This window comes from Hetaerina americana, unplaced genomic scaffold (genome assembly GCF_022747635.1).
Source record: "Hetaerina americana unplaced genomic scaffold, ioHetAmer1.1.p SCAF_67, whole genome shotgun sequence".
Taxonomy (NCBI): domain Eukaryota; kingdom Metazoa; phylum Arthropoda; class Insecta; order Odonata; family Calopterygidae; genus Hetaerina; species Hetaerina americana.
In genome coordinates this window covers 1,152,967-1,177,776 of record NW_027287283.1, presented here as the reverse complement: position 1 = coordinate 1,177,776, position 24,810 = coordinate 1,152,967, and the positions used below count along the sequence as shown (strand labels likewise).

Sequence of the window (24,810 nt, the reverse complement as noted above, 5' to 3'; positions counted from 1 at the left end):
CAACCGATTTGATTGAGACAAAGTTAAGCTCATTCCTTCAGTCATACAAATTGGAACTATAATTAATTTTTTTGACATATTTTTCTAAAAAAAATGACATTGCTAGAACTTAGAACAACTAAAATTTCCAATGACTCTTTTTGAAAAAGAAATAATGAAATCACTGGTGGGTGTTCACAAGTTTGCCTAAAATCAATCATTCCTCTCAAATTTGTCCCAAAGTGGTTCACTTAGATAAAAAATTCACCCATTTCACTGCGCAAAATTCCATTAAATGTGAGGGGACTCATTCAGAGATGCAGTCCCTATAAGATGCAATCCATGTCTGATAACTGCATGTGGTTATCAATTTATATTCATTTGACTGCTTCCTCAAATGTCAGATTTACAATTTTTTCACCAACAAATTCTTTTAAGCCCCATTTTAAATTAACAAGGTATCTCATAGCATGAAATTGCTGGTTTAAATAGTTTTAACAAGCACCAGACTGATGAAAGCTCTGGGCTTCATTTCCGTCTCCTTCATTTGGTAAATACAAACACTTTTTTTATCCTATGCGAATTATCTAAGATCATTATGTACAACTTTGGGAGGTGTTCCACAGAGTGGCTTGCACCCAACAGAATTTTCTTCCAGGGCTTAGTGGCAGAATCAATCAGAATGGTCAACCGTGACTATAATCCATGTATTTTAAGTGTGGATTTTCTAAGACAGTGTGGCTTACACCCAAAATCCCAACACTGTACCAAGGATCCAAGGCTCATTGGCAGGTCCCAATAAATTCTACTAATGCACTCAAAAAGGGGCACAATCACACACTACACTCAAAAACTAGTTTATTGTAGTCTCCCACACAATTCTTTGTTGACCTCATTAATCCAGGCACATAAACATTTACTAGGATTGGAATACTTCTTCCTTCCAGTCAGAGTTGGGAAGAGCCGCGAGCAGTTTGGGATATCATGAGCTATCAATAGAAACTAAATGTTAACCTTCTCCCACCGATCACATCGCCAGACTAGAGGGAGAGTGGTGCAGGGTGATAGCTGGTGGTGATGTCGGGGACGAGGGAAGGTACGGGTGCTCGCTCCATTAGTACCACCCGTAGAACGACTGGTGGTGGTGGTGCACGGCGGGCGTCCGGCTGACGTGGGTCACGAAGCCGGCGGGTCCGGCCGACATGGAGGGGGGGGGAGGCGGCGTGGTGTGGTGGTGGTGGTGGCCGAAGGCGGCGGTGGGTGGGGTCGCGGCCGGCGAGGCGAGCGGCACGGAGGGCGGCGGGGAGGCCGGCGGCGAGCCCATGACGCCGCTCGCACCGCCGGGCGACGGCACCCCGCGGGGGAGCCAGGGCACCATCCCTGCGTCCCCCGGCTGCTGAAGATGCTGCTGCTGTGGGCCCTCCGGAGCGGTGGAGCAGGGCTGGTGGTGGTGCTGATGGTGATGCGGGTGGTGCTGCATGCCGAGGGCGCTGCCGCCGTAGGTCCCGCCACTGGCCATGGAAAGGCCGTGCAGTGACGCGGCGGAAGGGCGGTGCGAGGGGGATAGGATCGGGTCCGTTGGGAGGTGAGCCGACATCTGCAAAAGAGGGAAAACCCATTAGGTGTCATAGTTCGACCGCCCCTTTTTATGGGCCTCCCTCCACTGGTAACCTTAAAGGGGCTCTCTTCTAAGTTTAATGGACTTCGAGACCCAAACATCTGGTTTTTGTTTCCTTGGGTTAATAGTGCCACGCTGTGACGTAGCTAGCTCACGTCCACAGAGGGCCGTCCGTGGTTGGTTACGTTTCGAGGGGAATGGCAGACTTCATCATAGTAGATTGGAGGATTAGTTATTTGGGCATGGAGTTGCTCACCCTCAATCACGGGATATTTTGATTGCGCTTTCATCTGCAGTAACGCGGGGCGCTCAGACCATAATAAATTAGCATTAGAGCAATCGAAAGTTGGGACTGGCCCGGAGATATCTTCATCTCCAAGCCCCACAAAATATTTTCAAACTTAAATTTTGCTTCAATATATTTCACTCGAATTGTTTTTCGGGATACTTTTTTACCTTTCATCGCTACGCTGTCAGATGCAACTCAATCGGAAGAAGATAATTCGGACGCGTTAAGACACTAGGTTAATCCCAAAACGAAGGTCTTCCATTTTGTATGAAAAGAAAGAAACTTATTTTTAACTATTTTCAGGTATTGGTTTAAAGCTCGAACATTTTTCTACATAATCGCCATTTTGGTCGATGCATTTGGTCGACAGCAAGACTGGCATGACATAACCTTAGTGACGACAGAAAGACAAATGGGCACGACCCTTCCAAATGTAGCGCATTAGTTGTAAGACAAGACCTGAACATTATTTGGATCATTTCAACCGTAATGAGTCAAGCATCTAGCGGGTGCGCGAATCTTCACAACCCCTTGTGCCAAAATCAGTTATTATAAAACGGAAACGAAATGACGAGATTTTTCCGGAAGCAGCAGTACTTTTCTTCTTTAGCAACAATTATTTGTTTTAGCATTAAATGATCACACATCTCATTAGCACGATATGTCTCACCGTTCCATGGTCTTCGAAAACATTCCATTATAATTCAAATTATGAATACAGAAATGAGGATGCAGTGAGTATGCTGTATTCATGTCACAGGTTGGGAAAACAAAATGAAAACATGAATAATAGGCCTTTCAAACTTCCTGCGACGTTCATTGAAACTCAACTTAAGAAGGGTTCAAGGATACGTTTTGAAGATATAAACCCTCGTCTGTTTATGAGTACACTCGCTGGCAATGGTCAAGTACTTATTATGAGCAGTTTGGTGCGAGAACCCATCCGCCCGCTCTCATCAAGGCCGTCAAGGGCGAATATGGCGTATAATATCTGGTGCAATAATGCAATCCCGAGTGAATTATTTGATCCATATATCGGCGTCAAAAGTAATGGTGGGCAGGGAGAGTTAATCCCCTCACCTGTGATGATATGATGGCCTGGCCGGAAGAGGCGTAGGGAGAGGCGAGGGAGTATGAGGAGGAGGTCGAGGAGGGAGGGGTGGGCACGGAAGAGGGGGGAGTGGGCACGGACGAAGGGTTCAAGCATCTGGTGGTGTCTCCTGGTGCGGTGGTGCCGCCGGCACCCATTGCAGCCATCGCGGCCGACGACACGACGTGCGATGAATACAGAGCGGAGTGATCTGAAAAGAGAGAGAAAAGAGAGCGCTGTAATTTTATGCGCATCGATTCCTAGGGGTGGGTGGGGTGAGAGGAGCCGAATACGTGATTTTTTCAAGATATTTATTGCTTTTTCCAATTTATTTTACTTTTAAAATTAAAGCAAGCGAATGTTACGCATAGTTTTCACTCATTAAGCTTCATACATTATGTGACTCTAAAATCTTTCATTTTCATAAAAGTAACCGGCAATAACTGTCAAATTTAGTTCTTGACATGCAGTTTTGGTATCGGTGTATAATGATCATCATGTATGTATTATTGATCTCGTCGCTATTATTGTGAGATTCGTAGCTTTCTTCATCGGGTCTAGCTGATATTTTTCAGTGTGCTCCAAGAAACACGAGACCGAAAGTAAAAACCGAATAAATATCGAAGAACTCTGCTGTCATTAGTGCCAGTTATTGAACTGTTAATTATAAAGGAGTAATGGCTTTCTTTTGTCAGGTTTCTTAGAGTTTAAAACAAGTAAAAGCTGAAGAAATTGTAGCTTAACCTACACATTTTTATAATCGAGAGTGTAATATATTGCAAGGTCTCAGTGGTGGTAATGTACGAAAAATATCATCAAACTGATTCTTCGTGATTTATTTCCTCCTCCATACTCTTCAGCTTCCGTTGCTCTTGTCGCAACTTGCAATTGTATCTTGGGAGCCTCCTCCCGTCTTCCATTCCTCGGAGCTCTGCTGTTACTCGACCTGTCGTCGACGCCCTTCGGATACAAATACTGACACGTGGTCGCAGATTAGGGAACTCCGCAGGCGTGGAGGGACGGGTGTGGGGTTGTTTCCGACTTCATCCCAGCGCCGGAGCACCTCGGTCGTCTCCTCATTATCTCCCCCGTCCATCTCCCTCTCGCTTTGCTTCATCATCTTCCCCGCAATTCTATTCCGAAGAGCATTTGTTATGATTCAAGACTGCGATGGGAAGCACCTCCAAGGGTGGGCAGTTTTTCTTCTCGCCCCCCCCCCCCACCCTCCTCCACGTTCAGAAACGCGATAGGGTTTTTGGCTCTGCCACCTCTATTCGTGAGCATGCATCCGTCTCTCCTTCCCGGGATCCTGGCGTCGATGGGGCATAGGTGAAGCGGGAACAATTCGGATGAGATGCCCGTGCCGTGCCTGCGACGACGGGTATTTTTTTTGTCTCTCTTTTAGTTTCGAATTGACTCGTGGTCAGGGATGTCCATTTTCTTGGGACCCCAGGGATTGCCTCGGAGTGATCTGTATGATTCAGGGTCTTGGACCACTAAAATATCCCAAAATCCAAGAGTAAGAGGACCAGAGTACATACGACTCGAGATGTTCGTACCATTTCCCTCACAGATCTCCGTCTCCTCTCCCTTCAGGGACGCATTGGAAATATACGGTCCTCAATCGGTTTCAATCGGGCACTCAGGACTTGTGCATTGCCCCTTCGAATTTTCTGAAAAAATATTAATGTGTTAGTGGAAGTATGATTATAGGAATATGCCTCGGTCTACATGACAGCTAGGGCCTCAACAAGTGAATGGTCTATTAGCCCTTCTCCATAAGGAATGGATGGAACCATATGCCATTTCGTTCTCTCCTGGCACAGCAAGTTATCTCTCAGGGTAGAGGAAGGAGGACGGTCGTACAAATCATTCCGCCAGGCCCTGAATGGCACTTTCAAAATATTCCAACTCGAATGTTGGGCAATGCACAGAGAAACTGTCTGGACGTTGAATAGGCGAGATGCTATGGGGAATCGTAGCCGCGTCAAATCACACCCCGGCTGGGCAAGGCCTTGTCATGAGCTAAGGTGAGTGATTACCTTGTATCTTTAGATTTCATCCAAACCGCCGGATCTGCGGACATTATTTACCCCCAAAAATACCCTCAGATGTCTTTTGGAGCTCACACATTCATTAGGAGAAACGAACACGTAACATAAAATAAGCTGCGAGGCCTGTTGTTCAAAGTTGCAAGTCAATATTTAAGTCCTTGCACATTGCTCGAACAGGGACTTACGATAAAATTTCAATAACAATAAAATTTCCCCAACACTCATCACGAAAACATTTCATAGTAGGTTTATGCGGTTTACAAAGTTTATATTAAATTTGCGATTATTTTAAGCATTTAAATTGACTTGTTAGTTTGAGAAACGAGACTCACTCTGGATTCTCACACTGGTTTGTTAATAAACACCGCCCGTGGTTTCGACACAGCGCAATTTTCAAGGCGCAGGGTGATGGATGATAATTACGCGCGGTCTGGAAAACATGGGTCGGTTCTTATTATTAAAACCTGTCTGGAAAATGCAACTGGGTGATTTTATTTTACTAATATGGAAGTGAAGCATTTTCACAAAATTAAGCCTAATATTCTCGCATGTATTCATCAAAAAGAAGCAATTGTATAGGATCGGTTTGCAGCACCTCTCCATTATATTCTCCTCTCCTCGAAGTCTTCATTCCTTCGTAACTTTCCGCATTAACCTCTTCAATCATTTGTTCCTCCCGAGTCGTCCTCGGCCTTCGGGAGTTCTTACGTTCCCCACTAAATTCATCTCCCCCAGAATGTGCCCAATTAATTTCCACCGTTCACAGTCTACAACTTTTTTATTGTCCCATAGTGTCGGAAAATGTACGTCTCAACCGCAGTAGTCACGCGCAAGGCGCTGGGTAAACTGGTAACATATCCTACTAAGATTCGGGTCTTATAGGAAAAGGTAATTGAGGGGTTCTGAGTCTTGACTTCAAGCCAAATGATTTTTTTTCACGACGGCCCAGTTTTGTCTTCCGCCGAATATTACGAAGGCGTTAAACCTAAATCTTGGCACACCTCCATTACGGTATATTTCCCCGACCAAAATCTGATTTAGGGGCGTGGTGAGGTACATTTTCATTTCAAGGTCCACTAGGACTCTCTTGAACAATTTAAAATGCTAATCCTTCCCCATTCCCTCCCCTTGGGCTATTGCTCTCTCGATAACGGATATTTCGCGCGAGGGCTCATTTTTTCGGGGGCGCAATGGCGTCTTGTTCTCTTCGTGGCCTCTTATCCAGCAAGGCGATAGTGCGAGATTCGTGCCCCTACAACCCGTGGCCCCAACCCCGGGAGGCAGCGTTCACTTTTTTCTAGATGGGAGGAGCGAAAAACCTTCCCCTTGATCTGTCAGCGCGAACACGACCCTATCCATGGGACTTAATGATTATCTGATAAAATGTGCATTCAACAATATTATGTATGATCCTTTATTGTGCTGTGCCTCCATCTGTGAATGGAGGAAGGAATGTTTAAAATTTTTTACACTCGATATTGTTTTGGGCGTTATCAGTTTGAGTTGGTTGAATGAAATAGCGTCAAACGTTGCCAGGTTTCACTCAGTGGCCGTCCATTGGGTGAACTATGAGTATGATCCCAAGCGTTTTACCAAAAAGCGAAATAAATGCCAAGAAACGTCTCGCATGCTAAGCGAGCGCTCTGCCATCTTGAATGGAAAAATATGAAATTATGAGCTTGTGGAACTTGCAAGTTGCCCATTTTTAGTCAGGAAAGAAGAGAAAGCCCCTTCCAAGTCTTTATATATGTAGTAGGTATCGATCCCGGTACCAATCCCATGTTAAGTCAGCGCTGTACCTTTTGCTCTACCCTCTGCTTTTGAATATTCCCTCACATAAACTGTCAAACTAAAACAAGCATACATACAACTGATTGTAGTCCCGTGGTAGCCTTCATCAAACGTGACCATTTCTTCAACAAGATTAGTTGAAAACCTCTCACTTGATTAATGTCACCCACAGTAGCCACCCTGTGTTTCAATGCCATTTCAAGGCTCTTTATCTCCTTGCTCAATGTGCTTGCTTTCCAGTCGCTGTTGAGAAGGGCTGCAGACAGTCTTAGGACTCAAGGTAGCATCTATTGTTAACAGCTTACACCCTTTTGCATAACCCTTCGCATGTAAGATTAATGAACAGCCATAGCATGACGAAATTCCAACAAAATTACCAAATTGATATTATTTGATAGTATCTGGCATGTTAGGACAAAAATCGTTTTTTTAGCTCTTCTTCCGATCGATCAGCATTCAGATCACCGCCACATTTTCCCCCATTGAGATCAGAGTGCCTCGCAACATGATCACCCCGTTGTGTCACCAAAGCAACCGTATTCACAGTAGAAAACGTTCTCTCCACTATTTCTTTTTAAGACTTTTTTTATTACTTAGGTATCATTATTTTTTAAGCATTACAGCAGTGAGGGTCTTTCCTGGCCTCCTTGGCAAAAGGAACACAGTGCTCACTCCAATGGCAATATCTTGCAAGTGAACCTGATAATTCATGAAAAAAAATGGATCATCAACTTTCCGGAATTAACTTCTAAATTCGTCGTAGTTTTCTTCGCTTTTTAAACGATAGAAATGAGGGAAATGCAATATATATATATATATATATATATATATATATATATATATATATATATATATATATTATATATATATATGGTATATATATATATATATATATATATATATATTATATATATATATATGGTATATATATATATATATAACGATTGTACGGAAAAACTCATACGAGCGGCACAATAATGGGCTGACACAACATAACACAAATAGAACAGAATAGACACATATAAAAGAACACTTACACGGTAAATTGTTCGAGCTTTCGGCCCTCTCAGGGGCCTTCTTCAAGAGAGACTGAAAATATGCTATGGATCAGGAGAGGGGAAAGAGTTATGGGCGTGGAGGGGAGGTGTGGAGGGAATGCTGGGAGGGAAATTAAATATGGCGGTTAAGGGTGGGAATTTTAAAGGAACGGAAGGATAGTATGTAGGCGGATTCACGAGTTCTCACCTCTATGTTGGTGGCTGAATCAGGTAGGGATTCTAGGATGCTGAGGGAAAAACACTGGTCGAATGAAAGGTTGTGGGAATTGGCGTGTGAAGGGATAGGAAGAGAAGAGAGTGAGGCAGAATTACAGGAGTACCGGTGATTATTCATTCGGATGGATAAGGGGGTAATGCATTCACCTATGTAGAAGGAAGTGCAATGTTTGCATGATAAAAGATAAATAATATTTTTTGAGAGGCAATTAGCGTGGGAACGAGGTGGGGGGGCTATGAGGGGATGTAGGGAGAGGGGAGTAGGCATAATAAGAGGACAGGTTTTACATCGGGGGCGGTTGCAAGTTGGGGAAATATTGGGAAATTTGTCACGGGGGGGCGCCAAAGGGTTGGTGGATCTCAGAAGGTTTTTGAGATTGGCGGGTCGTCTGTATGCGATAGATGGGCATTGGGGTAGTAAGGATGAGGTCGCGTCATTGTCATGTAAAATTGGAAACAGTTCTTTGGTTGTAGGTGGTGGTCAAGGAATGCGGAGATTCTTTCGGTGGGAGAATTGTAACTGGAAACTATAGGACGACAGGGGATGTTGGGTTTGTGTATTTTTGGGAGGAGATAAAACTGGGGTGTTCTGGGGTTTGGGGGTGAAAGTAGGGATATGTCTTGGGAGGTGAGGCCTTCTTCTGGTCCGGAGTGGAGGAGAAAAGACCGAATTTCGGTTTGGAAAGTTTGTGTTGGGTTTTTGGTTAGAGTGGTATAGGTGGATGTATCGTTCAGGTGAGCGAGGGCTTTGGACATCCTAACATCGTTGTTACCTCCGCCGATAAAGGCTCCTCTGTTGTAATTCTAAACACCAATGATTATATTTTTTTTTATATATCTTTTTTCCAGTTACAATTCTCCAACCGAAAGAATCTCCGCATTCCTTGACCACCACCTACAACCAAAGAACTGTTTCCAATTTTACATGACAATGACGCGACCTCATCCTTACTACCCCAATGCCCATCTATCGCATACAGACGACCCGCCAATCTCAAAAACCTTCTGAGATCCACCAACCCTTTGGCGCCCCCCCGTGACAAATTTCCCAATATTTCCCCAACTTGCAACCGCCCCCGATGTAAAACCTGTCCTCTTATTATGCCTACTCCCCTCTCCCTACATCCCCTCATAGCCCCCCCACCTCGTTCCCACGCTAATTGCCTCTCAAAAAATATTATTTATCTTTTATCATGCAAACATTGCACTTCCTTCTACATAGGTGAATGCATTACCCCCTTATCCATCCGAATGAATAATCACCGGTACTCCTGTAATTCTGCCTCACTCTCTTCTCTTCCTATCCCTTCACACGCCAATTCCCACAACCTTTCATTCGACCAGTGTTTTTCCCTCAGCATCCTAGAATCCCTACCCGATTCAGCTACCAACATAGAGGTGAGAACTCGTGAATCCGCCTACATACTATCCTTCCGTTCCTTTAAAATTCCCACCCTTAACCGCCATAATTAATTTCCCTCCCAGCATTCCCTCCACACCTCCCCTCCACGCCCATAACTCTTTCCCCTCTCCTGATCCATAGCATATTTTCAGTCTCTCTTGAAGAAGGCCCCTGAGAGGGCCGAAAGCTCGACCAATTTACCGTGTAAGTGTTCTTTTATATGTGTCTATTCTGTTCTTTTTGTGTTATGTTGTGTCAGCCCATTATATATATATATATATATATATATATATATTACCTTGATCAAAAAGTTCCCGGAATAACCACCGTGTGGCGCTCCCATCGTTCCGATTTGAGTTCTGTTTTTTTGTTAAATTGGTACATCTGTTGTTGATATTCCCTTTAAATCTTAGTGTCATAACTTGACATTTGCAAAAGTTACGTAGCCAAGAGTACATCTATCTCTGTGTGTGTTGGCGATTTTTTACAATTGCAGAAATGGATTTAAATTTGCAACAACGAACTTGTATTAAATTTTGCGTAAAAAACGGATTTAGTGGCGCACGGACGTTGGAAATGTTGGAAAAGTGTTTCGGCAACGATTCTCTAAAAAAACGGTCGTTTACCAGTGGCACGAGCGGTTCAGAAGTGGTCGTGAGTCAATCGAAGATGATGAACGCAGTGGCAGACCATCGACATCGAAAGTCGGTGAAAAAATTGATAAAGTAAAAGAAATGTTGGTCAATAACCGCAAATTAACCATCAGAGAAATAGCGGAGGACTTGAACATTGCCTATGGATCCGCCCAAGACATTGTGGTTAATGATTTGGGTTTCCGTCGTGTAGCAGCAAAGTTGGTGCCAAAAGACCTCAATTTCATGCAAAAAAGAGACCGTGTTGACGTCGCAAAAGACATGATTTGCGAGGCTGAATCCGATCCCACATTCATCAAAAGGATCATTACTGGAGACGAGACGTGGGTTTATGAGTACGACACGCAATCCAGACATCAGGCAAGTGAATGGCGTTCACCAAATGAGCCGAGACCAAAAAAACCACGTCGTTTTCAGTCAAAAAAGAAGGCAATGCTGACGGTTTTCATGGATTACAACGGTGTAGTGCATCATGAATTTTTGCCAGACAGTAAACAAAGAGTATTATTTGGGCGTTATGAGACGTTTGCGTGAAGCAATTCGCCGAAAGAGACCAGAAATGTGGGCAGAAAACTCGTGGATTTTGCACCATGATAACGCACCGTCGCAGTGCTATCATTATTCGTAATTTTTTGACGAAAAATGCAACAAATACCATCCAACAGCCACCGAATTCACCTGATTTGGCTCCCTGTGACTTCTTTCTGTTCAATCGAGTTAAAAACCCATTACGGGGAACGCGTTTTAGCAGCCGAGAGGAAGTAATGGAAAAATCGCAGGAAGCACTGATGGACATACCGAAAACCGAATATAAAAAATGTTTCGAGGATTGGATCAAGCGCTGGCATAAGTGTGTTGCAGTCGATGGGGATTACTTTGAAGGGGACAATATAGATTTAGATGAATAAACTTGTATTTTTAATTTTCTGAATAAATTCCGGGAAATTTTTGATCAAGGTAGTATATGTATGTATATAATGAATATACAATTCGCTATTTCCTTATTTCCCGGCACTCGAAGGAATTGGATTGGCATTGGACACCAATTATTCACATTAACCAACCGGTGTGGAGATAATCTGTTCTTTGTACATCTACGTCTACATAATACCCCGCAAGCCGCCGCAAGGTCGTGTGACGGGGGTGTTGGGTCACCAACCGTAAAAAGGAACAATACAGGGTTCGTCCGGAAAATAAGTGTACAGAGCTCAGGAAAAAACATTTATTACACTTTTACATATCTTAAGCTAATATTCCTCAAAATAGGACCCTTGTGAGTCGATACACTTGTTCCAGCGGCGTTCCCATTCCTGGAACGCTCCCGCGAAGGCATCATCGGGAACCTCTCGAAGACACGTCGTCACGGCCTCTTTGACGGCGTCCGAAGTCCCCTATCGCGTTCCTTTCAAACTCCTCTTTATCTTCGGGAACAGAAAGAAGTCCGGTGGTGCCAAGTCCGGGCTGTAGGGCGGGTGCGGCAGCGTTGCCACGCCTTGCTTGGCCAAGAAGTCCGACACGACAAGCGCGGTGTGAGACGGCGCATTGTCGTGATGCAGCCGCCAGATGTTTTTGATCGCTGGCCGGACGCGGGCGACTCGTGCACTATTGTTTTTGGCACATTAAACTGGTCTGCTATCATCCGAACATTAAGACGACGATCAGAGCTCAGTACATCGCGAACTTTTCGCACATTTTCGTCGGTGAGTGTCGTTGATGGGCGTCCAGGCCGTGGTTCGTCGTCGACCTCTTCTCTGCCCTCCACGAACATCTTGTGCCACCGAAAGATCATGTTTCTGGACATGGCTGACTCCCCGTAAGCCTGGTTAATCATACCGACAGTTTCGGTAGACGATTTCCCAAGCTTTACCGCAAATTTGATGGAATAACGCTGCTCCAAAAACTTCGCCATCGCGTTCCGTGACGTGGGTCGAAGCGTGGAGGTTCGCGTTAACAGAGCTCCTCACTACACCACAGCTCAGAGCCGACTGCCTTTTTCAGCGTCGCTAGCCAACATACCCCCCTCCAATCGCAGCCCGTCAGAGCGGTGCTGGGCGCGCCTGGATCGGCGGGAAAAAATCAGTACACTTATTTTCCGGATGAACCCTGTACCACATGCGAAACAACAACGTGGAAAATTACACCCATAGCAGCGCACACACTCATGCAAAAATACCTCCATCCAACACTCATGCAAACACATATACCGCAAAACAACAAAAAACTGCACCCCAGGATGCAGCACGAAAGCCATCCTACAACACGCAAGCCAGGACACAACAAGCAAGAATGTGAAACATGACTACCACATGAACATGCACCACAAAACACTCTCCCCCCCCAAGAGTAGAACACATCAATAAATTTAAATGCCATCACATCAAGTGTAACACTAAATATTTTCCTACGTTATTACGCTGCATGAAAAAACAGAATAAAACAACTCTTCATGACAAACGGGATCAAAGACGCGAACACAGCATACATCAGTCTGCCTCCACTGTCTGCTCTGCACTCTCGCCTGCTCACTAAGAAATAATATAATTTCGTATCTCAAAATAAAAAACTTGTAGGCGCCGAGTATCGATCCCGGTACCTCTCGCAAGCTAAGCGAGCGCTCGACCATCCGAGCTTCGCCCCCTGCATGAAAACGAAAGAAGAGTATTTACTAATCTACAATCCTCCCTTGGGGAATTTCCATCTTGAGTTTGTGAAATACCAAATGTACGCTTGACGGGTCGTTAAAACAATCATTTGGCGCATGAGAATATGAAAAACAGACATTTATGATAACGAGGGGCAGGATGTTCAAAATCACTTAATATGCAATAAAAATGACGAGAGCAGAATCTCACGAATTTGGGATTACGGTGCGCAATTATGAATGAAAGTTAAGGCCTCATGCGAAGAAATAAATTTGAAAAAAAGCGTTGCAGATGGTAGGCATCGATCCCGGGTCCTTATAAATTATGAGTGATTGTTGCAAAATCAGACTACTTCTCATTATTGTGCATATTTATTAGTGACCTTTGTAGGTTAAAACAGCTGCTTGGTGTACCCGTTTATAAGCTCTGCGGTGATCCAGCATAGCGAGTTGCACTGAACACGCGGTGAACAGAATTTGCCGTGTGACGCAGTCGAGCGGAAGGAAGTGAACGCCTTGTCGAGGACAAAGAATTTGAAAAGTACTGAATGGAGGCGTAGGTATCGATCCCGGTATTTCTCGCATGCTAAGCGAGCGCCCGACCATCTGAGCTACGCCCCCGATTTAATGACTGGGTGCACATGTATTCAAGTATTGCTATCTTGAGGTCATTTTGGGAGGTATTCTGAAATTTGATCATGGATTTGCCAATTGCCAAACAGATAGAGAATCACAGAATACTGACAATTAGGTTCTGCTTGACATTTTGCAAAAAAAAGAGTAAAAGGAGTTGTAACTGTAGAAAGTTGGAAAACGGGTAAAATTTGAAAAATCACGTCTAGAGCTGATAAAATTTGTTAAAAAAACTAAAATTGTTAAGGATCAAACCTCTCTAAATGCTACTGTATGAACAACCACGACGGAAAAATCTTTCGTCATCCAGCTGAAGCAGAAACTCCACGCCAGTTTAAAAAAATACGAAAAATTCAATCTATTACCATGGGTGACTACCGATTTGAGGTACTTACGAATGTTTCGGGCGCTCTTAAACAACTTCACAAATCGTCTTAACTTCCTTCAGCTTGAAATTCTGTCTACCCAGCATTATTTCCCATACCTTTTTTCATTCTTTCAAACACTCTTCAATTCCGTTCAAAATGCCCTTCCTCGCTTTTCGGACTCCTCCCTCCACAGCCGTCGTCAAAATGTCGCACACGCACAAAGAACCTTCTTCGAATTTCCCCGGCGGCTTCTCATCTCTTCCCCGATCATTCATCTCCGCCGTCCACATATCTTTCCATCCAAATTATTTCCCTCATTCTTCACCGCCACCACACCGTAAAAATCTTCTTACCGACCTCAATTTCTTTTACATTTCTGAAGTACGACACTGCGCAGCTCTCCGAGTTACATTCTTCCCTCATTTTCTTTAATCATTTATCTGCTTACCTAAGTTTTAATTTGGTAGTCCTGCGTGTACACAATCTTGTGATCGACCTTAATATTATACCGAGCAAATGGATCGTGAATGCATTCAATAAATTACTGCAATCTATTGGCTATCTGGGTAACTAATTAAAATCCATACAGTAATCATCCCGAAGGTTTGTTGGGTAGGTGATGGCAGAGTTCACCAGATATTAAGCGCAACGTCTCATGCAATTCTCACATTAGGGCATTAAGGGTCACCGGTACTCCTTCCCCAGTATCGGCTATGGTTTCCCAGAGTAATCAAATATCATTCTACACATTTGCCCTGCGATATTCTAAAAAGGACTACGAGTGACTAACTTTCTTACTTCCCTCCTGCTATTCATGCCGCCGAATCATCAAGGGGTGCCGAATAAAACTTCGTTAAATCAGTTTTAAGGTCAATTTTACTCTCAATGGAAATAAAATTAGCGAAAAAAGTCCAAGGCAGAGAAATTTGTAGAAATAAATATTTTGTCAACTGATGGAAGTGGAAAACTATACTGAAGGATCCAGGTATCCATCCTAGTACCTCTCGCATGCTAAGCGAGCGCTCTACCATTTGAGCTACGCCCCCCACGCACACTTTTATTTAGAAATTTTACCCTCTATTGCGGACAAATTCAGGGGCGTATTAACCCCATTTGCCGCCCTACGCTATAGTCAATGTCTGGCGCCCCCTTAAGGAATTAATTTTCTAAATAATGCGAACCAAATTCAATGTGTCCACAAGGTCCTCGCGCCTAACAACAGGAACTAGCGAAAAAAGGAATAGCGTGGTCATTCGCAAGACGATGACTAATGTAAACACAGGATTCGCGCTCCTGGCGGCCTATGGTGGAACCTTTTGTCCAAAAAAGAAAACGCGCGGGATTTTGAATCAATATGTTCCCATTAAAAAAATTGAAAAAACTGATGAAATAAATATTCCGGGACTTGTGCCGCGCCCTGGGAGCTGCCGCCCTACGCCATGGCGTAGTTGGCGTACTGGGAAATACGCCCCTGCGGACAATCCCGGGAAAACACGAGAGAGGGAATATAATTTTAGGTCCAGGCATACTAGACGCTGAGATAGAAAGGGCATTAAGGGAGATGAAACTAAACAAGGCCGTGGGGGTGGATAACATTCCTGCGGAACTATTGAAATGTTTAGGAAAATGTGGGAGGGAAGAGGCTATATGGGCAGATCCGTAGTATTTATGAGGAAGCAATCTGGCCGGAAGACTTTATGAGATCAGTTTTAGGTCCTATTCCGAAAAAAATAAAGGCTACATCATGTGAGGACTACAGGACGATAAGTTTGATATCCCACGCGGCTAAAGTTGTTCTCAGGATCATAAACTAAAGGATAGAGAGTAGGGCAAATGCTTAGGGGATGATCAGTTTGGGTTTAGGAAGGGAAGAGGTACGCGTGATGCCATTGCAGAAGTGAGATTATTAATCGAGGGGAATATAGAATACAACCAGGATGTATTTGCCTGTTTCGTAGATTTCGAAAAAGCGTTTGATAGAGTGAATTGGGAAAAAACTAATGAGTATATTGCAGATAATTGGAATAGATTGGAGGGAAAGGAGGCTTATCCGCAACCTGTACATGTCTCAGACTGCTCTGGTGCGAGTGGGGAACAGGGAGTCCGGATGGGCAGTGTTAGGAAGAGGTGTAAGGCAGGGTTGCCCATTATCACCAGTGCTGTTCAACCAGTATGCAGAGGAAATGATCAAAGAGGCATGGGAAGAACTGGAGGTAGGAATGAAAGTGGGCGGGGAATTCATAAAATCAGTTAGGTTTGCTGATGACCAAGCTTTAGTTTGTCAGTCAGCCAAGGGGTTGCAAGCATTGCTTAGTGAATTGGAAATTCGGTACGACAGGTATTGGATGAGAATCAATATTAATAAAACAAAGGTTATGCGATTTTCTAGAACGTAAAAGGCTAAGCTAAATATTTAATAGAAGGGCAAAAACTAGAGCAGGTAGAACAGTTTACGTATCTCGGTAGTGTTTTGGACCAACACGGTCAAAGTCGTAGGGACGTAAGGAGAAGAATTGCGCTAAGCAAAGAGGCTTTCACAAGGCGGAGGGAGTTTTTGACAGGGACGTTGAGTAAGGATGTTAAGAAAAGACTCGTAAAAACTTTGATATGGAGCGTAGCTATGTACAGTGCGGAAATGTGGTCATTGAAGCAGGAGGATAGACGTAGACTGGAGGCTTTTGAAATGTGGGTGTGGAGAAGAATGGAGAAGGTGAAATGGACAGAGAAGAAAACATCGAGGAAGTACTTGGTATGGTGGGCGAAGAGAGGGGTTTGTTGGGAGAAATCCTATGGAGGCAGGAAAAGTAGATGAAAAGGGTATTGACCGGCAGCGGGATGTTGAAGACTGTAATTGAAGGGAGAATGTTAGGCAAACGTGGAAAGGGAAGGAACAGGATAGGGATGTTGGACGGGATGAAGGGAGGAAGAAAGTACTCAGAGCTGAAGAGGGACCTGATGTAAAGTAGGATGTTTTGTTTTGCTAGGGTCACAAATTATTTAATTAGTAATTATGTCCATCCAAAAACCTACCTTGAGAGGTAGATTACCTAATAATAATAATATATGTAAGGAGCGCGTGCTTAGGAAAAACAGATAATGCGAGGCTAATTTGTGGCCTTTAGTGCATGATACTCGAAAGGCAGGAGAAAGAAAGAGCCAAGTTGATAGGGTCATTTTGAAAATTCAGAAACTCTAGGATAGATTACCGCGCCTTAAATTTATTCTTAACATGCCATGCGTAGTTGGTGCGTGAAATAATAGCAATCTATTATCCTGCGAAATGCCGAGATCATGAAAACATTCATTTAAAAGCATTATTGTTGAAAATAATTTGCCGAAAATATTTGGTGTGTCCTACCCACCTTCATTCCTCTCAACCCAGCACCTTTCGCTTGCTCCAATTTCAGAAGAATATAGATTAGTTTCATCTTCAGTTGAAAGTGCTTTCAACATCAATTATCACAAGATCGCTAAAACTCGTTTTATCACTGTTCAATGCATAAAATCTTGGGGCATGATAAGTTTCGTTTCTCCTCACTGGGACACTCACACGTATATTCGGTTTCAATGAATGTATGGCTGAAGCTCAACCGAATCTTTTCCTTCCTCAATGGCTCACGAGAGTAGTCTTGCAGCACCAAGTATCATGCATGACCCATAATATGATGAGGATATCGCTGGAGGATACTAACTTATGATACTTTTTATTCAAAGAAGAAGTTCTTATCTAGAACACAGAAGTCTGACAGCCGTGGCATTTGAATTTGCTCCAGCGAGAAGGCCCAACTCTCCGGTTTGTTTACAATACACCAGAGGCATGCCCCGAGAGCCAATGCGGGACATATCATTCCCGCAGTAAACAACGTTCCTTTTCGGAACGTTGTTTACTGCTCCTTCTTGTATACCTGCCTCTTTAGTGGTGTCTAAACCAAGTTTTGGTGATGACTAATCCTTGTCTCCTGCAGAACTCAACTGCTTTCTCCCCGCGTTCATTTCTCGTGCCTAAACCGTAGTCCCCAACCTAATCACCATCTCTTCCTTCGCCTACCGTCGCATTCCAATCCCCCATCACTATCAAATGTTTCCCTGCAGGAACACACGCGATTATGTCCTCTAACCGATCGTATATCCTATCGACCTCCTCTTCCTTATGGTTGCTCGGTGGCATGTATACCTGAATAATAACCAAGTTCGTCGGTTCTGCTTTTATCTATACTAGTAGTATTCTATCCGTTACCTGCTCTATGTTGACTACGCTTCTTTCTACCTCCTCATTTAATGCTATGGCAACCCCTCGTTGGCTCTCGTCCCCACCGCTGTATATTATTCTATAATTATCACTCCAGTAATCCCCGCTATCCTTCCATCTCACCTCGCATAGACCTAAAATATCTATATTTCCCCTTTCCATCTCTCGCCTAACATTCTCCAATTTCCCTGTCCTCATCATTGTCCGAACATTCCACGTTCCTATTCTAACTAATTTGGTCTTCTTCTCCTGCGTCTTCTGTCCTGCTGCTTCTGGTTTTCCCTTGCAAGGGTTTCGTGGGATGACGACCGCGGAAGCCTTGCCTCCCCCGCTGCTGGGCACGACACACGGCTGCCGATTGGGCCGAGCCCCGTGTTTGCCACGATTCAAAATCTCTGTATTGTCCATCATTTAAATCTTGGGAATGATATTGAGGTGGTTACCGGATGCCTTCCTCAATAATGTTTTTAACGTGACACCATCACTTACTGGCCGCCCCACTGGGGTCAGACGTCATTGCAGCCGCCTCACTGAGGAACAGACGCTGCGTGGACTACCTTTCGTCTGGCTCCTAACCTTCGGCCTATCTGGCATGGGTGACCCTACCAGGAGCAATTATTATTACTCCCCCCAGCACAGCTCATGGGGTCATCGGAACGCACAAGCCCTTCCACCACGCCATGGTTGTAGTCCGGGGAGGGATATATATAAATATAATAATACATAAGTAATATAATAAATAAATAATATATATATATATATATATATATATATATATATATATATATATATATATATATATATATATATATATATATATTATATTACTTATATATTATTATATTTATATATATATATATTAAAAAGATAAATATGAATTTACATATAAGGCAGTCAATGGGGTATATCGATGCCCATGACAAAATGGGGCTCGGAGTCGTATTGTGTTCCATTGGTACTTCGTACGTAGCATGCACCGCTCGGGACTTCGGACAGCTCATCGGTGGTCCGCGGCGAAATACCATGAAAGACCCTTCGCAGCATTTGACGAAATCCCTGCCGGGGTCTAAAACGGCTACCGGGCACAAAAGGCGTGTACGCCCGAGGGGGGTGGGGCCAGGGTGATTCTGAGAGATGGTCGAACTACGAGAGAGAGAGGAGAGCCAAATAGATAGAGAACATGGTCAAGAGTGGCCGGGGGGTTGTAAAGAAAATTGGTGGGATAGAACGGGGGGGGGACGTGTGAGAGTGAGAGGGGGGAAGACAACGGGATGATGAATGGAGGGAGAGCGGTAAGCCAGGATGACATGAAGCCAGAGGAGCCAGGGAATGTTGGGGGAAAAAAGCTATTCGGTTGGGAGATGGCGCAATAGGATCAAAATTAGTCCTGGATGAGGATGATTGGAGTTGGGAGAGAGCAGTCGAGGGGGATGTGAAAGGGAGAGAGAAGGGTTGAGGGAGATGGATGAGATGAGAAGAGATTGGCGCGCAGAGGCGGCGGAGGATGTGTTCGAGGGCGGCCGGAGGTGGTGCACGACAAGCGTTTGATGACGGCGTCCCGAAGAATGTGCCGTCCTTGTCTTCGGGATGGCTCGGGCGCTCCCCAACGAGCGGGGCGGGAAAGACGGTGGAATGAAGAGCGCAAAGAGGGGAGGCTTTGGGAGGTGTGGGTGGGATGGTGAGGGAAAAGAAAGCGTTTCCGAGGAATTGCTACCGGTGGGGCGAACCTCGTGTCGGGATCATCGGTCGCCCACCGACGGCAATAAATCAGCGCGCGCCCGACTCAGAGAGCCTCGCTGCCAGAGTGGATCTCAAACCTTAGTAAAGGCGGTTTTTATGGGGTGGAAAGAATAATGACAGGGGATGAATAAAGCTTAGCAAAGTGTGGGCACAGAGTACTACAGCAGTATTTGCGGTAAAAATGGAGTGGTGAGACTGAATAAAGCATGAAAAATGCGATTTTGGTGCCATTGTGATAGATTAATACAAGAAAGGTTTGCGTTGGATTGGTCTCGTAGAGCGAATACATGATAATCGAAGTTGAATCACCAAATATGAGGTATAAGATAAGAGGGCGTGGTTTGAGAAGGACTGAAAACAAAAGTGAAGGAACATAGGTCTGAGAATGAGAAAATCGAGTAAACGATGACAGTTACACTCCAATAAAACAAAGTATGTTAAATGTCTTCGGAACAGAAGAGCCTATTTGAATGTGACAGCGGAGAAAAATATTTGCATTGATGGTAAAAGAGAATCAAAACTTGAACTTTTAATTTTATTAAAACTTACATAAAGTTTTGTTTTTGTGACTGGCGTAATCCGGAACTACACCGTCTCAACTTTCTATACATGCATTGACATAATTCAATAGAAATCCCTAAAGGGATTCTTGCCCTAACTCGGAAACTCAAGGAAGATATCAACGGTCAACATGGAATCAAATTTACGACTGGACGGAAAATATTTCAGAAAACTGGTGCGAAGTGACAAAGAAACACGAAATTATGTCACGGTCGTTATGACACGATCGTTCATTATGTGACGGCTAATTTTCGATGACATTAAAAAAAACACCACTCCTGATAAGTCGGGTCACGCAAGAGCATGTAATTAAATTTACATTTTTACGGGTCCGAAATGTTAGATTAATGCGAACGAACTGACCTTTTATCCAGAGACATCTTTCGTGATTCATGCCATGCATACAATTACCCACCATTGCATATTTTTTATCATATCACAGTTGACTCTCGGCGAGTGATCGAGCTCTACCTCACGTAGCTCTCACGTGCAGGGATGAAGTTTTGCTGGCTCGGGGACTTGCTCATAAACCATCATTAATTACCTCCTGTCAGATACATTAGCCATGAGTTCAAAAACCACACCGCTAAAATATGCTGCGCGCATAACGATACGTACACTAGTAATGGGATGGCAAGTTGCTAGTAATTACGGCAAGTAGAAGATATGGTGAGGAAATTCGATGTAATAATAAGGACTTCTTGAAGGAGGAGAGAAAATATGTAGATATTAAGAGAACAAGGGCAGGGGAGATGGGGCTGCTAGATATCTTTTCATTTTTAAAGAGTGAAATGAAGTTTTGTGTGCATATTATCTGTCGCACCTGATGGGACATCGAACGACTGAATTTTCACTCTACATCGTTCACCAGATAACTCTATGGACTAGATTTCCGAAATATTACCCAATTCGTCCGTCATTGGGGGCGTTTGTGATGCAGCGGTGAAGAGAGCGCACAGGCGTCAGTGATTGATTTGGGATTTTGAAACTCTTTGAAAATCATACGTTTTTCCTTTATGAAATTCGAAGTTTTAATTTCAAGTACTAAAATTTCCACCATTCTTCCGTTTCTTGCTTGTTTTCCCTTTAACGAGTACGTTGGATTAAAGCACAAACAATTTGGTTTATGTTAAAGGGAGCAAAAATCAAATAAGTTCTGTAACTCCTAAACGCTTTGCCATAATCCATCCTCGGTTTTTTCCGCGCGGAGAAAAAATCGGAGCTGATCGAATGGTCAATAGCCATGCCGAAAACATGCACACAGAATACTGCTCTTGCAGAGGTTGTTTTAGGTTTAGGATGTGTCGAACATGGGGAATACGAATTCGAAATGTAGTGTTTTCGCGTTGATTGATCCAAAAATATTCGCCTACATTTTAACCTAATGCAATCAATCCTTTATATGAAGCCCTAATATCATGTATCATAATTTTCATTAATTCAAATGCCATTCCAAATCTGCGTTAATTCTAAAAGACTCAACGAGAGCACGATTCGTTTACGTGGCCGAGCTCAATTTAAGGATTCTGGTGGAATATGAAATATTAATATAAGTTATCTCGGATGTAATCAAATTATTCACTTACAATTTTTGAGGTGCTTAACATAGGTTCCTCGTGATTTTGCATCATACGAGGAGGAGCAGCGTTTTAAAATATATCAGCAATGAGGGATATCTTCCTTAGTATTTCACACGGCGGGTCAAATGTGATATGGTATTCTAATGATGCCCACTCATTGTTGCGTTGAACCCATTTACGAGTCCTTGTGCAACAAGGTGCCCTCATTTAATTATACAGGCTTATTTAGAGCTTTTTTTACCCTCCCTCCCCAGCATAAGAATCTGTAAGATATGGATCCATCTCTTCCCTCTTACATAAATATGAACGCTTTCACCATTACCGAAAAGGCACGTCTTCATAAAAATAGAAGGAAAATTTAGTTTTACTGAAAGCGTATTTCATTACGATTACCGAAATATGAAGTAACGTGTTTGTACTGAAAAATTAAACTACCTCGAAAGACAACTTTTGTAAATGTTGTACCTCTTGAACACATACAGTATAACATAATTATATTAATTATATAGGTTAGTAGTAGTATATTTCTAGTAGGTTATAAGAAATAACCTACTAGAAATTCTTTTAGCAGGTCGATAAATGCTCTTCTTCTTAAGCAACAGTTTCATTATTGATTATTTGCACCATGTCCAACTTGGTGCACAACAATAAATAAGGTTCTCCAATAAAATGGCTTAAATAATGTAATAATAAATCTTACGTGAGATTAAGCCGTAAGCCCCTAAGCAATTAAAAGTCAACCGAGTGGATAAAAGACGGCAAGTGGGTTATGAAATCTCTTTCCAGGCAAGCAAATGTGACCATTGTTATTTTGTTAATAGTTCGATGTAAAGGCCAAAATGTGCTGTTTTCGGACTAATACCGAATAAATAAATAAATATGCTCCTCCCAGAAAACGTCCCATTCGGAAAAACTTCTCCTTCCAATACATATCGCCATTCCCGCCGCGCGATATGCGCGGCATAATATTACGCACTATTTTCCATTGATTCCTCAAAGTTCAATCCCCAACTAGGATCTAAATTAATGGGGAAGGTCAAGTATCGCAAGATTTTCAAAAGGTTCGTTGATCCTGGGATTGCTTCCGTTGCGCATGACTCATTCCGCGGCCGAACGCGTCTCTCGCCAAGGAGGGAAGTATAGATACCATATATTTTTTCCCGGTTCGAACTGGCTCGCTTACCTCCAGAAGACGCTGGATGCGAGGCGAAGGAGGGGCTGAGCCCCTCAAAAAATAACGAAGGGTCCACACCTGGCAAAACTTCGAAAGCAACCCGAGCAACGGGACAATCTCTTATTTTTCATTCATAAAATGAAACCTCCCGCCCAGGACGAAGCGCCGGTCCGCCTTCGTAGGGGAGGACGTGGAAGCTGATCCATTTCTCGCCTCCACAGTCTTTTTCATGGCATTCTGAGAATCCTTCCCGGCAATTCGGTTACATTGGGCACGTCCCGTCGGCCCGCACCCCCTTGGACCGAGAGGCTCCACATCCGACACCCTCTCTGCCGCCTCCTCGTTCACACCCCCTTCCCGATGGCAACAGTCTTCCTTCCCGTCTCCCCGTACCCATTGCCTTTCTCTCTCGGGCCCACTTACCCCTCCCGACCCATCCCATTCATAACACTCCTGAGCCTTCGCCCACGGTCCCACCCTCACGATTTATTTACTCGTACATTCTCATTAATTACATCCCCGCCTTATAATTAGCGATGCTCTTTTGCGTCTGTTAAAAAAAAAGAAGTCACGCAAACCGAAACATCCGCTTCCATTTGGATGATTGAATGTTTAATTTCATTTCCCGAAACGCTCAATAAGTGGCTCTATGCTTGATATATTTTTTATTTCATCCTTCCTCAATCTTCGGCATAAGTGATATTTGGTAGCCATCGCTCGCCGTAACCCCCATGAGTTACGACTCTTTATTGAATAGTCATGGGCATTAATGATTCACCAAACGGCATTGCTCCCGAATCTAGAAAAAAAAGGTTATCGCTGCCTGAGTTACGTCCGCGGCCTAACGCCTATTATCGAATTTTCTCGGTATATTAGGTGGGCAAACAGCCCCAAATTTAACCCTGAAGTATACAGTTATATAGGGGGTGATAATCATCGAAGTTTTGTTATTTAGATACAAAAAATATAAATCTACGACAGCAAAGGAACGAGAGACTCCATTCAACGGTAAGGTATGCAAAAGCACAAAATTCGAATAACTATTATTAAAAAGTAATACATTCTAACCAATGCGCCCGTGGTAAATATAGCATGTAGCAGCACATAGTAATGAGGCCATCTTCTTCTGGCTCGGGGGCATATCACCGGTGGGCGTTTTGATTAGGTCTCCAGTCTTTATAGCTGCATGCAGGGGCAAGATGGCGACCCACCTGCGAGAGGGTAATTCAGTTTATTCTTTTTTAATACGCATCTTCAATTCGGTGGCAAACAAAGAACATAAAGACCCGAAGCAGTTCACTTATTTTCGTTCCCCGTATACGGTGGGGAAAAGCACTGGCCTACCGTACCAATGAATAAGATTCTGAGCCCATGAAATAATTTCATTTTCCGTTTCCCGGCATGGAGGATAGATTTTACACATCCCTAGTGGCATTAACAGCTAAATATACATTTTTCCAATTTCATCCGGCTGAAAGTTTTTGGCACTGATGGTCTTGATTAATTAATGCAGCTTTACTTCTGTGTCTTCGTATATTCCTGTATTTTTCTAGAATTCTGCAATAGTACGAGGAATTATTTGGTGACCATGAGTAATTTCCAAGTCTGAGTTGAAGTTCCGCTCTAAAATATGAACTGTAGTCTTTATGAGCCGTAGAATTAGTAATGTAATGAGATGTGCCTTACACCACACGAAAGCGAGGCATCTCTTTTG

The 24,810-nt window shown here is 43.6% G+C and overlaps 1 protein-coding gene across 1 annotated transcript in view; it reads right to left on the bottom strand.

The window, feature by feature from the left end:
- Positions 1-1,093: 1,093 nt before the first annotated feature.
- Positions 1,094-24,810, bottom strand: part of LOC139696076 (protein gooseberry-like) — a 166,125-nt gene continuing 142,408 nt past the window's right edge. Inside the window, exons 6-8 of the mRNA XM_071594700.1 lie at positions 24,165-24,307; positions 2,967-3,187; positions 1,094-1,576 (exon numbers count right to left, since the gene is read on the bottom strand). Coding sequence (XP_071450801.1) covers positions 1,094-1,576; positions 2,967-3,187; positions 24,165-24,307 — 847 coding nt within the window. The remainder of the gene's footprint in view (positions 1,577-2,966; positions 3,188-24,164; positions 24,308-24,810) is intronic.